This window comes from Argiope bruennichi, chromosome 8, assembly GCF_947563725.1.
Source record: "Argiope bruennichi chromosome 8, qqArgBrue1.1, whole genome shotgun sequence".
Taxonomy (NCBI): Eukaryota; Metazoa; Arthropoda; class Arachnida; order Araneae; family Araneidae; genus Argiope; species Argiope bruennichi.
In genome coordinates, this window is record NC_079158.1 from 35,665,569 (window position 1) to 35,680,990 (window position 15,422).

Here is a 15,422-nt window from a genome sequence, read left to right on the forward strand (position 1 = left end):
AATTTAAGGAAGATAACGATAAATTTTTAATAATACAAATTGAAATAATACTAGCATATCAAATGATTAACAATGAAAAAATAATGTATAAAAATAATTTCTTTTCATCAATTGACTTTTAAAGAGTCAAAAATAAGGTAAATAAACTATCTTAGTATACTTTTACCATTAAGGCTTTCATTAATGAACAAACACTAGCAACTATTTATTCCAGAAAAATACAAATACTTTTCACTGAAAAAAACATGTATCAAAAATGAGTATAATTTAAATTATAAAATGTTTGTTGACAATAAATATAATATCTTTGGTATAAATGAGCAAACTTTACATTTGAAATAATCTATAATAGTTACTGATTTCTGCATTTTAAAAATCTGAAAATAATAATAATAAGAAGAAGAAAATCTGAAAATTTTTAGCATAAATAAAAGATAGTAAATATAATCTTTAAAAACTCAAAATAGAATATACTGCATAATTTATAATAAAAAATATAAATATATTTAATTCAAATAAAATTCAAAGCATTAAATTTTATTCTACAAAGTGATGCACAAAAATAAATAAATAATTGCATAGTTAAAAAAACTCTAATTATTTTATGATTTATGCAATTGTAAAATATATAGTTAGAAATTAGATCAATCTATTTTTCCTTCTTTAATAAAAAAAGGACAAATTTAATTTCTCTCAGATTACAAACTGATTAGTGATTAAACAATTTTGTTTATCATTCTAAAATTTTATAATCAGAAAATGTGATTTCCATTGTCTCTAAATAAATTTGATTTAACAGAAAAAAATTAATTATATTTATAAAAAAATATTTTTTAAACATAATTTTTTTAATACAAAAATTTTCATTAATTATTATCAGCATTTTCTAATTTTTAAGGAATATTAAATTAAAAAATAGCCCCATAGCTTATTAAATAACAATACTTAGGAAGCTATTCATTTCACAAATCAGAAAAATCACAAAACTTGTCTCATAAAAAAAAAAAAAAAACTACTAACTGAATTTAATCTGAAAATGTTAATTAATTAGATATTTACAACAACACAGTTTTGATTAAACTTAAACAAATTTTTGGTTTTTAAATTTCTTCCAATGGAAAAAAGTAAATTATAATTTAAAAATTTTGTTGATGTTAAAAAAAATAAAATAAAACTAATAACAAATAATAAATATATTAAAGTTTATATATCTTAATATATACATGAACTTATAAGCTAGAGATAGATCACAGTATCTTTATCTTGGTGGAAGGAAATACATTTATGGAGATATTCCAACATTAACTAAATTATTCATATGATAAACTTCATGAATTTATTAGATTTCTAAAACATCCAAATCTATTAACAGCAATAATATTAACCGTGATTCAAGACAGGCACTCTATAAACTTGTTTTCTAATGTTGTAATATTTAAAGGACAGAAATTAGAAAACTACAGCAAAACTTTGTAATTTTAAAACTTAAAGATTTATGGTTTTGCAGTTTCATTATTAATAGATGTGTGTACAAAAACATGTCGGGAAAACTTAGATCCTGCATCTAAGAAATATTACAATAACATAATTCCTTTATATCTTACAGTATGAGCAAAAAACAATTATATTCAACATTTTTTTAAAAATTTCATTTCATTGAGGTAAGAACAACACAAATCACTAAGATAATGAGTATGAGTTAAGATAATCAATAAGTTTATTAACATGAAAGAAATTATAAAGGTGTTAAAATAATTTAATTTCTATAACAGATTTCTATAATTTAATATAATTTAAAAAAGTATCACAGTTAGAATAACACAGAACAACATCAATAAAAAAGACACAAGACACTAGCTGGTTAAATTGGGCTCCTTTATCTTATTAGAAAACTTAACAGTTCTTCAATATGTAGCTCTTAAGTTTCTGTCTTCATTGTTTTGCTCATCAACAAGGCATTTTCTAAAAATTCCTGATAATTCTTTTCAACTGGATCCCTTATTCTAAATTTTAAAACATTATCAGGATTAATAACATTATTTAAAATACAAATTAATGAATCAAAGGATAAATCAAATATGGGAATAATATTTATTCAAATAAATATATACAAGTTAAATGGATTGCACTATTTAATCATGCAAACAATTATTATATAAATATAACTTTATTTTTAAAATAAATTCTGTGGCAGGAAAAAGATCAAATCAATCACATGATTAACTTCATTTAAAAATCAAATGCATGATATTTAATTTAAACACAACAAATATATAAGAAAAATTAGTTAAACTGAATTTCTCCTAAAAACATTTTAGTTATGATAAGCAGTATGTCAACAAATAATATGAATGAAGTATTCTAGATTTTCATAATAATTATTGTTACTAAAAATGAAGCCAAGAGTTATATGTGTACTATATTTACAGAATATATGCCTGCAAATATTCTATAAATAATTTCTTGTGAATAGTTCATTCTAAAAAATAGTTGCTTTCATATGTAAATGAAAAGCATTCATTTCCTATTATACATTTATTTTCAAATCACACTAAGTTAAGTATAAACCACATGGAAGATGCTTTACATATGTACCTCTGATTATGTAGTGTGTGTGTATATATATATATATATATATATATATATGGAAAGTAAACTTTTTGCATAAAAATGCAAAAAGTAAAGAAAAAAAATGTCTTCCATTTTTTTCAAATGTAGTAGTTTTTTCACTTAAATTTAAAACCATTGTTATATCTCAGACAACAGAATAACTGTGTTCTTTTTTCAAAATCACATTAAAGAATGAAAAAAGACAGAGAAGAAAATATGTAATCATAACTTTTGATGCCATAAACACTTGATACCTTTAAATGTTTTCTTTTTATATAGGAAATTAAAACACAAATAAACAATTAAAAATTCACAGCTTCAACATTAAAAAAATGGATTTCATTGGTCAATTGTGAATTTCAAGTAGAAGTTTTGAAAAGATATTAAAAGCTATTTTATTTATAAATATTTGAAGAATTACAGAGCATATTGCAAATTTGCCTAAAATAGAACATTTTCTAATGTCTTAGAAATGAATTCATAGTCATTAGACTTCATTTAAGATAATAGGGAAAACAAAATGAGTTTAAAACAATATAATGTTTATAAGCAATTAATAATTACTGTATAAAGATAATTCATCAAAAGTGTTCTAAAAATTATTCATGATTAGTTGTGGTATAAAAAATTTGTAAAACAAAGTTATTTAAGAATAGTATTGGAAGGAAACTTACTCAAAAAAAGATTCTTGTTCATTACTAAGACCCAACAAGACATTAGCATTAATTCGATGAATTACAGTTCCATTTGGAAAAAAGACAATGGATTCAACTGGAAATTCATAATTTTTTATACATGATTGGGCAAAAAAGGAAGCCTTAGAGCCAGCACTTTCCTTCACAATTGCCTGAAAATATAATTGTTTATAAATTTAAATGATATAAAATTATTCAAGGAAATTAAAAACATAATTCTTTAACAAATTAATTCATATCATTTTCATATTTAGCAGATACATAATATACATTACTTATTCAGGAATTTTGCAATGCATTTTATAAGGCCATCTTTTAAGAAACAAGTTTATATAATTTTAAATTTTAACACTTTTTTTATCATTATTTATCAAGATCCTATTTCATTTTTTCCCTACCCATTACTTCTTTAAGTAACTTTTTGAAAATATTATGTTTTTATTACGACTCAGAACATTGTGTCATCCACATTTATAAACAAAATTATTTTAAAATGCTAGTGTATATAAATATTGTTGTAAGTAAATGGATATTATTATGGAATCGCTTCTTCAGTCATGGGGGTTCTTTTAGTGATAGACGACGACTTTTATTAAGTTTCTGAACCAGTCAGGAGTATCTCGATTTCTATTGGATGGATCGCTAAAATTCTCGAAGTTTTCAGCAATTTCTATTTTGTCGCCAAGCTCTGAGATCACTGACACGGCACCCGATCAGCACCCAACAGGCTCACTGTAAAACGGTTTTTCTTATCTTGAAACTATTCGTGCTGGGAAGCAAAATTACAGGTTTGTAACAATATAATGATACAAGCAGGACTTGCAAATGTATATTTAATAAAATGTTAATATTTTCTTAAAATAGCAAAATTTACAGAATTTGCATTTTTTTTTTTTTTTTTTTAAGAAATTTACTTATTTGGCAACTAGAATAATAACATCTTTTTAATTTATTTGTCTGTGCCTCTCTGCTTCACTTCAACAATCTATTTTATTTAATTATTAATCTGCAACTAACAGTCACAGGTTGAAACATAAACTATATACTGAGCTATTTTATAAGATACATAAATGTTTGCAATATTTCTTCATTGATGCAATTAGGCAAGCAAGATAAACTTGAAACAAATTGTTTTGGTATTTATTGGTACTATGAAGGCAAATGTTCCAAGAGAGCAAAACAGCACCCTATTCTGAGTCCTTTTTTTAATATTAGCATTATGCATATATTGATGACAAAATATGTGTTAGCAACTTATTACAAAAAAATGGCCCTTTTAAATGATACCATTATTTCTCATTTTCTTGAATCCTTTTCCAAACATTTTTTAACTGGTTCATCTGCATATTGAACTCATTATATATCATTCATTCAATAATATTTAAGAGCACATTTGCAATTCATTTTCAACTCATTAAAAGGAAGATCAAAACCAAATTGCATTTGTTTGTTTATATTTGGAAATCGAAATCACATGATCCATCAATTGTTGTAGATATAATCATATAATATAGTTAAATAATTTTTAAGAACCACAGGAGAGAAATATTTACATAGATACAAAATAGATTTTTTTTTTTTAATTGTAGCACATTTTGATAAAAATAAATCATCGTATTTTTCAAAATAAACTTTTAATTATAATTTGTGGTTTAGAATCAATTAATGGCAGGGATTACAACTGTTAAGAGATTTTAAAATTTATATAACTTTTATTTAAAAATACAAATAGGGTTTTGATTAATATAATTTCAAATCTATAAAAGATATATGTTTTTAATACATACACATAATTTTATTTCATCCAAGAAAATCAAGCTCAATTTGATGTATTGGAGACATAATAAACATTCTTCTGTGATTAAGGAGGAATGAAGCATTAGACTTATTTTCAATTTGATTAGCTCAACCAAAGTTATCTTTAAATATAAATGTTAGATAAAAAAAAACACCAATTTTGAAGAAAAAAAAAATTATATACAAGAACATCCTCACATTTAATGATAAAGATAGCTTTATTTGGTGTGTTTCTATAATTCTTATTAATGCAAATATTGTAGGGCTAATCATAAAGCTCTAAATATTATTACATTTCATTCCCAGATTTACACTGAATCCTATATAAAAATATATCTACTGAAAACTTCTCTCAATAATATAAAGATTAGCAAATATTAAATTGGGCAGCAAATTTTTAAAGAAATAAGTGTCAATAAAATAATATTTTATATTCTTACACAACAAAAAGTAATTTTTAAATATTTACCTCTAAATCAGCAACTGTAGACCAGAAGCTGATGAAATGAGCTTCTAGAAGTTGTAAAATGGGCGGACTTGCAAGAGCAGTTTCTCGTAAAGTCCGCCCTGATCCTCAGCATGATTGATCATCCAGATTACCCCATAGTATAATTCCATGAACAAGCTTTGATTCTTTTGATGCCACATCAAAAGCATCAGATACATTATAATACTTTACCTACAATAAAAATGAATTTAAATAATTCTGTGACAAAAAGGTACTCGGATAAACTTATAATATATGACCTTTTGCTATTTCAATACAATTGGCAAAAAAAAAAAAAAGTATAAGCCTGCAAATTAAATGATATCTTTTACTTTTTTAAAAGGAAAGAACTGCAATTCCAATAAATTTAAGGCTTCTTCCATTGTAATTTCTGATTTCCATTTTAGAGTAGACAGTTTCTGATGTGCTCCCTTTTCGTCTTTTGAAGGTACAGATATTGCAGATGAAACCAAAGACATTTTAGGTATATATCCTATATCTACTTCCATACTGTCTTCAGTTGGGCCATTCAGCCATTCCATATCTATAAATATGAAAAAGACATTCCAGATTGTGATTATTCATTTAATAATATAATAAATATTCTCTTTTTTCCATTAAGAAAAATATCATAACAGAAAAAGAATTCATTTACTTTCTTCACTTTGAATCTTGTTCATTGAAAAGATTGTAATACAAACATATATAAAATAATAATTTTAATGAAATAAATTTAATTCAATTAATATCTTATTCTGAATGAAAAAGTTATTTTAAGATTCTTTTCATAATCTTAAATCATAAGCAGGCTGTAAAAATGGCATCTGAACTAACAGTGTATGTCCAAACTTCCACACCATATCAATATAAAGTGTCAATGTATTTAACATATTCTAGACCTTTGTACAAATAGCAATTTGACAAATGTCAAAACAAGATGTTTCTTTTAATACAATGAAAAAAATCATTAATTAAAATAAACACACCAGAATCTGTTGGAAATAAAAAGAAAAAGTAATAAGAATTCATAAATTCTGAGATTGATGGATTTTTTTTAACAATATAGCATAATCATTCTAATAAATTTTAAGAGTTAGAGATTATTTTTAAAGATATACAGACTAATAATAATAAATAAACGTTTTTCAAACACTTCCAACATCTAAAGAAAACTGAAGAACCTTTCAAAGACCATAATGTAATGTTACAAATCTGTAATGCTGCTTCCCAGCACAAATAGTTTCATCGTAAGAAAGGCTATTTTACGGTGAGCCCTGTTGGGTGCTGATCGGGTGTTGCGTCAGTGATCTCAGAACTTGGTGACAAAATAGATATTACTAGAAACTTCGAGAATTTTAGCGATCCATCCAATAGGAACCAAGATACATCCTGATTGGTCCCGAACCTTCTCGGCTCGCCCCCCCCCCCCGGAACTATAAAAGATCAGAAGACTTTTATAGTTCCCAGGGGACGGGCTGTGAATCATGTCCATAGTCAGAGTCGTAGTCAAGTAACGAGTCGTCAACAAGATAACGAAGCAATGGTGGAATAGTCCGGCGAATTGCCAGCATTGTGTACAGACCAAGGTATTGCTGAACTGAGCTGTGTGCCAAGTCCTGGTGTTTATTGTGGTAGCAGCATCGAGGAGGAGTCCTGTTAGGAGTAGCCAGTCAAGTAGAATTGTGTCGGCAGCTGGATACAGCTAAAGCGAGGAGACAGTGGAGAATTGCAGCCATTTGGAGAGATCATAGAGTGAAGCTACGAAGATTCCCTCTCGTACTGAATTCTGTCTGGCCGCTTTGTGTGCTATGACTGTTATTACTACCGATAATGACTTGTGAGCTACTGTTTGTTGAAATGTGCAGCTGTGTGTTGCCTATCTTTATTACTACCGATAATGACTTGTGAGCTACTGTTTGTTGAAATGTGCAGCTGTGTGTTGCCTATCTTCATCTTGGCTTTATATATTTGTCATCTGTGTATTCATCTATAATAAAAGTCATCATTTTTTGTTACAAAAGGACTGCTAATTTCATCAACCAACAAATCAAAAAGAACCCTGACAGAAGAGTAAATCCTAAATAAATTTCAGAATTTATTACCTAAATAAATTCTGAAATTTTAAATATTCAATGAAGTTTCTGATTAAAAATTATGCCATCTTTATGAAGAAATGATGATTTAAAAATAAATTTAAAAAGATATTTCAATGTATAGCAGAAATATACTCTACAGTACTGAAAAATCATTTATTTTGGAGAAAATCTCCTATATATAATTTTGTTTTACAAGAACCTTTATTTGCATTTTAAAGTAATTTATGTATATTATACATAAAGCTAGTTTTATGAAATAAGATAAAAATTAATGCAGAATACTGTAAATTAAAAAAAATCTATAAATGATAAAGGAAAATATAACACAATGCATTTCTTATTTAATAATAAATAAGAAATGCATTGCTTAGCTGTCAATAATAATAATAAATATTTAATAATAAATAAGAAATGCATTGCTTAGCTGTCAATAATAATAATAAATATTTAATAATAAATAAGAAATGCATCAGCTTATTTGTCAATATTATATGTTTCCAACCAGCAATAAAATTTCATACACTATAGAAGGGAATATAATGAGGAATTTAATCAATCTAACCTATTTATACCAAATATTAGTTTTGTTTAATATTAGTCTGAAAACTCTTAATTTATGATAATTGTTAATTCAAAAACTATTCAAATTTTAGAAAAATTATTTTAACATGTGCTTTATTATTACAAAGTGCTTCAGAATTAAATTTTATAGCTGCAGGTTAATTGGTCTCCAATCAATTTCATGCACATTAAAACCTGTGCATGTACATGCACGCACACACTGGTATATTATGATGCAAAAGTATATATTAATTATTATAAACAAATTTAAAGAATCAAGGATTTGCTTACCCACATTTAATCTTGTATCTGGAACTTCCATGTGGAAAAATTTAATAACAGAACTTTCTTTGTTGATAATTAAACGGCCCTGGAATTGAGAAGGAGTAAACCAAAATGGATGAAGAGGTGGCTTATTTAATTGGAACTCAGCATGAACTCTAAAGAAAAGAATGAACAATAAATAATATATAAATTACCAAGAAAATAGAAATGCTAAAATAAAATGTGCCCCAGATTATTAAAAGAAAAAAAAAAGGGGGGGGGGGCAAATAGTAATGGGCATGCTTTTTTATAATACAAGAATTGTAGAATGAAATCACATTCTAAAAATTTTAAATTATTATTCTAAATTCAATAGTTGCTTTCCTCAACAAACCTAAAGATATTCCCTCCTATTTTCATAGAGGGTATGAAGAGTCATTTAGTTTTATGTAATAAAAGTAACAGAAGACACAGCTTTTATACATTTTTAATTTTAGATAAATGCTCTTATTAGTAACATTTTGGAGAAAATGAAAGAGGGATGCTATTTGAATTCTAAAATTTTGGGCTTTCAGAAAAAATAAAATCAAAGAGAACATATTACACTGCAAATATGTGTATTAAATATCAATGATATTTTTATCTTCAAAGATTATTTTCAAATCTGTTTTTCCTGTAATAAAAAGATTAAAAGCATAAATTTCAATAAGTAATGTATCTTTTTTGTAGGCTCAATAACACAATATTTAAATTAAATCCAATTCAGATTTCAATCTATTTTTCACCATCTTGTCTTGATATTTATATGATAGCAGGAAAAATTTATCTAAAGAATTACTTTGAAGAATATTGATTTGAGAAAAATAGATACAATAATGCATTTCTTTAAAATTTTTCAAATATTTTAGACATTTTGTCTTGTTTTCTTTTGGGTCTTTAGGAACTTGGATGTATATTTCTTATTCAAAAGTTATTAAGGTCATGGCTAGATCATAAATGTACTTTTTTTTTTTTAAATTTACATGACTGAATTATTAAAAACTTCTGTACAATTGAAATGAAAAAAAATGAAGATAAAATTAAATTAAATTAAAAATCTGGATTCCCTTTGCTTAAAAACTTTATTTTAGGATTACAATTATCCTAAACTATTAAATATGCATATATTTAATAGTATTGGATAGTTTCAGCTTAATAATGAGGAAAAAGTCCAACTTTCTTATAAAACATTTTTTTTATTTTCCATCATAATTTATACTTTAAGCAATCTTTAAACATTATTGTTTTAAGAGCAATTCTAAGATTTAAATTTTAGATGTTAATTGCAAGCCCATTACCATTATTAAATATTGGACGGAAGAAACATTTACACTACAGGAAAGCAAATTTAGGGAAACAGCAGAGTTTGACAGAGCCAGCTAATACCAAATAGAATAGGAAAATCTCTGATAATGAAATGCAATATATAATGATATGTAAATTCAGCAATTCAAAGGAACATTTTTCATAATGCTGGATAAACCAAACTGAAATGAAGTAATCATAATTAAGAGAAGAAACTTGAAATGCATTTATTTTGACACTAAAAATATGTAGAAAGGAACAGATTTGCTACATAAATTGATTATATAATAAAACAGAATATATGTTAAATAATAATAACTTAAACTTTCTAAAATAAATAGAGAAAATGCAGGCTGATATTCACGATTATGTAAAAAAATCTAACAATTAAAATTAAATTACCTGAAAACTATATCATAAAAATTATCTTCAACAGCCCGTATAACAGCTGTTGTACCTTGGGGCTGAAATCTTGTCCAAAGAAATGGATGTGGATGAAACAGACTAAGTAACGCATGAAGAATAAGAATATTTTGTGGAACTTTAGGAGGATAATATCTTTGATTTGACAAGGGTGGAGAGTTTTTCTTAATTTTTGGCTCTACTATCCACCAAGTAAAACCTGGTTGTGCATCTTTCTTAGGTGGAAGAAATGATAAAAAGGCCTTTGCACCAAAAGGATGCCTTTCTTTGAAAGGATTTTTCCAGTTCAATAATCCAAGGAGTGAGCCTGCTTCTTCCTACATAAAAAAATATAAGAAATTAAACCTTGCAAAACTGTAGAATAAAATAAAAATTCGACTATCACTCATATGCACTTACAAAATGATACAATAACTTTCTAAATTTATATATATAACTGTACACATTAAAAAATATAATTGAATGAGGTATAGAATATTTTAATTTCATAATTGATACGGCCTTTTGAAGAAAATTTTCAACACAAAATTGTTTTACTCTCAGATTTTAAAAAGTTACTTTTTGTATTTTTATATCTATATTTATTACATGTATTTTTTTATATATGCACCACATATTGGAATATTGATTTGATATACATATGAATATTGAACATATCTTGACATTAAAATAGCTAAAAGAAAGTTATATCAAAAGACAAAAGCATGTAAACTGTCAGTTTCGTTCCTCTAAAATTAAAACAAAAGTTAAATTTTACTAATTGTACTGAAATATTTTGGCAGCAATTAGAAACAAGTAAAATTAAAAATAATGAAAATGATATCTTAAAAATATAAGTGGTATTTCTTTAAAAATATTGAAAATAAAATATAATAAAATTAAAATGAATATTATAAAATAATAAGGAACAAGAAAAATTACCTCGGACAGATCAGAAATGTTCTTCAGCATAGACTTTAAATTTAAAGGTTGAAAGTCAACTTCAACATTAATAACTTGTTCTCCTAAGTGTATAGTAAAATTAGGAAACTCCTGTATCTGGAGAAAAAAATACCAATAGTATACCAGTACCAGTATAATAAGCAGTTAAATATTTTAAAACTCTATAAAAATGTATAGAAACTTTAGGAAAAATCTGATTTGTTTTATATTTTGAATAATATGGTGGTTATGAAGGATGGATGAAGTAAATTCAAATCATAAAAAAAACCAGGACAATATTAGAATATGATTTCCCATTCTGCAAACTTAAATACCATACTAATGAAGGAAGTATATTTAAGTAGATTGAATAGTGATAAAGTAGATTGATGTCTCATACACACATCAGATTTTAAGAGATACTGAGAGATACTATTATGTTTTTCTGATAATGGAATTGAAACTTTGCACCAGCCATCATGTCCTAAGACTCAGAACAATGCAATATAAAAATTAAATTCCTCATAAAATAAAAAAATTTAAAAATATGTTTCCGTTATGTATTAAATTTGTCTCTATCAGAATATTTACGCTTTATCTATTTGAAATAGTAATAAAAAGTTTTAATAATAGAATTAAAAGTGCAAACTTAAAATATTATTTAAAAAATAACAAAATAATATAGATGATATACAAATACTATGAGGTTCATCTAGTTCATATACATAATATTGTAAATTAAATATCATATAACTGTAATTGATAATCACAAACATCTAGTAAAATTACAAACTAATCCCTTGAGAACGAAAAAAACTTTGCTATACAAATTCCAAATTTGATATAATAGTAAAAATTAGAGGGTAATATTTTCTTTTTGTAAATGAATAGGGCTTAATAGCACAAAAATATTTCAATATTAACTTTTAAGCAATAGGTAAAAACAAATTTAAAAGAAAAAAAATTAACTAGAAAATATTAATCTTACTCAAATGACTTTGAAAGATATACAGACAGAGAGAGACTTATTAAAAGTATTGCAAATGGTTTTAAAAATTGTGTATCTATTTTAATAGATTTATTCACCATTTAGACAGTTATTGATTTTTTTTTTTTTTTTTTTGCATTTTATTCAATAATGATGTTTATTAGCACATTTGATTCTATTAAGTAAAAAAAGATCCCAAATTCCATCTTGCTTAACAAGTAATAAAACAAAATTAAATTAGTTTTACTTTTTATCTCAATAACTTTGATTATTAATATCTTTTATAAATCGAAACTAGACACCTTTTTTGGGTCCTTATTATTAACAGTCCTAATTTTAAAATTTTCACAAAAAGCTAAGAGAAAAAAAAAAAAACATCAAATAAACATACCAGGTATTCTGATTGGATATCATGCACATGTTTTTGAAGAACTATATACAAACTTTTCATTCTTAAAAATTCAACTTCATTTAAAACTTCATTTTGATCTATATCAAGTTCTTTGAAAATGTTTTGTAAACTGCCAGTGACATCTTTAACGTCAGGAAATTCCTCAGATACAAAACTATCATCCCAATACCAATAAATGAAAACCGATATTAAGCAAAATATACCGCCAACTATATATTTCATTTCTGATATGATTCATGAATATAATTCAGAACTTTTCATATTAAATATAAAAAGTTATGAAAGATGGAAATATAATTAGTAGTATTTATTAAAACATTTTCATTTTACGAGTACTAAACGAGAACATCATTTATAATTTTGATGACGATTGTTTTTTATTATTAAACCTTTATCAAAACATCATTTTGACATATCATCTTCTGTTTTTGTTTCTTTGATCTTAAAGTTTGTTCAGAAAAATCATTAGAAAAAAAAATACAAATAAATAAGCACAACACACGACATCGTTGTGAACAACAAAGCAAATTGTTAATTTGTGCATGCGGTTTAAAAGTCTGAATATTAAACTTTTTTTTTCCTAAATATTTTTCTTTAATAATTTATAAATGAATGAAATAATAGTAACAATTTAGGACTTCATGAGTTCATCATTATTAGACAGAACATTCTGTACAAAGTTGAAAAATCGAATTAAATCACAATCGAAACACCTCAACTTCTCTCAATTGGAAGGCGAAACAATAAAAATAAACAAATAAACATGATACCGATAGGCTAGATATAGGAAGGCTCTTAATGTGAATTCGGTTCTCGAATCATTCTAGTAGTATTCGGAACTACAAAATGAACGAATAAATCAAGATTAAAATAATAGGATTCGGATCCACATAGTCGGACCTAATACTGGATTACTTCCTTCTCATTCTTGGATAGAGACTATCCAAGAAAAGAATGAATATCTATGATGAGGTTCATCCATCGACCTAACGTATAGATCAAAATCTGGGCAAAGAAGGGGGGGGGGAATATTGCTTTGTTTTAGAGAGAACAGAAGACAATAGGCATCATGTCTTGATAGTTCACCGCAGAATTTTTTGCAAAGTAAGTTTCTTTTTAAGGAAGGATTACGCTTAGCATTCATTGCTTTTTAGTATGAAAACTATCTGATAAAAATTAGAATTCAGCCGAATATCTGGTATTGGTTAATGGCAAGATAGATAAAATAGTATTTTTTGGAAGGGGGTGGATAAGGTTTTTGGATATTGAGGAAAAAACAGTTTTAATTATAAGAATGTTAGAAAAAAATTATAGTTTTTACATTAGTCAATTCTGTTGTCTGTATCTTCCATAGTCACACATTTTAATTCGTTCGAATTAAAAGCCAACTAAAATGACCATACCTTCTTTGATTTTTCGAATAAAAAACACCTCAAAATATCTAACTTTTTCACCTTATAAATCATATCGATTCATCTAGCTTTTAAAAATATTTTTAAATGCATTTTTTAAAAATTATTCTCTAGCAATAGAGATTTTTTCCTAGATATTTTAATCCTTTTTTCTTTCTCTCTCTCTCTTTTTTTCAAGTGGATAATAATTAAAGTGACGATATTGCAGAACAAGCTAAAATTTCATAATTTCAATTAATCTAATTTTTTATCCTTCTCTTTCACTCCTTTTGATCTAATAACATTTCCAATCTTTTGAGACTTTACAGCATTGTGCAAAGTTATCTTCAAATCTCTCTCCCCTCTCATCTGTTTCATACTAAATTAATAAGCATTTTTTTATTTGCCTTCTTGTTAAAGGTTAATATGATTACAACTTCCATTCTTTTGAAATGACAGAGGCAAATGTAACTTTGTTGTTCTTACCATCACGAACTCGATCGCTTAGGATACTTACTTATATTTAAATATTTATTGCATTAAAAATATTTAATTTTAATTTAATTGATTATTTTTTAGCTTTTCTCAATTTTTGTATTGCTTTTATTTTAAAGTTTATTTATTTTGTGTTATGGGTTATGTTGCACGAGTTGATTTAGTTGAGTACACTATCTAGTGTAAAAGTAGTCTTGAAATTTATCTCAATTTGATGACCGTCGTCTTCTATTTTGATTAAAATCCCTCCCCCTTCCCTCTTTTTTACTCTGAATAATCTGATGATTTCTCGACACATTTAACGAATTTTTAAAAACTAGCAAGGGTAAATACAAAATTAATTCAAAATTTTACCTTTATATTAATATTTTAATTTCTTTTCTGCAATAAAAAATTGATTAAAATGATAATAACTTTCAGATTTTTACAATCAGAGATTCACATTTTGAGATTTTACTCACCATCCTAATCGCTTTCACCCTGGATATATGACGAAATGCTGGAAGGCTTCTTTTTTGCTTTTTTTCTATTTTGGGCTATTGTATCTTTTTTAAAAAAAACTCTACAATTACTCTTCACTTCCATCAATATAGGTATTAATTAATACTATATTAATGAAATGCAAGAATGTTGATGGTATATACAAGAATGTTGATTTTATTCTTATGAATCAATTTGCTAAAATAGTATGTAACAGACTACAGAATATTTGTCGCCGTTAAAAAATATGGCTTTTCGAAATTTGAAGAGTAAAAAGTTCGTATTTCTTACAGAAACCTTTTTGGTTCCCTATTATTTTTGTGCATGATGAAGCAATGCTTAGGTTTTCTCAAACTCAATTCTGTACATATTTCTCAATCCTTGAAAGATTGTTAACGGCTTTCATGTGTTTGATTTAATTTCTTTCTTCTTTTTCTCCGAAATTTGTTTTTGTTTAA

General features: G+C 25.7%; 1 protein-coding gene across 1 annotated transcript; it reads right to left on the minus strand.

Annotated features, from left to right (window-relative positions):
- Nucleotides 1-1,121: 1,121 nt before the first annotated feature.
- LOC129980509 (selenoprotein N-like) lies at nucleotides 1,122-13,174 on the minus strand. Its single transcript, XM_056090841.1, has 8 exons — nucleotides 12,578-13,174; nucleotides 11,199-11,315; nucleotides 10,257-10,594; nucleotides 8,538-8,686; nucleotides 5,922-6,133; nucleotides 5,572-5,781; nucleotides 3,285-3,457; nucleotides 1,122-2,003 (listed from the first exon to the last, which is right to left on the minus strand). Exons 1-8 carry the CDS (start codon nucleotides 12,818-12,820, stop codon nucleotides 1,919-1,921), a joined length of 1,527 nt encoding a protein of 508 aa, XP_055946816.1. The 5' UTR covers nucleotides 12,821-13,174; the 3' UTR covers nucleotides 1,122-1,918.
- Nucleotides 13,175-15,422: the final 2,248 nt, after the last annotated feature.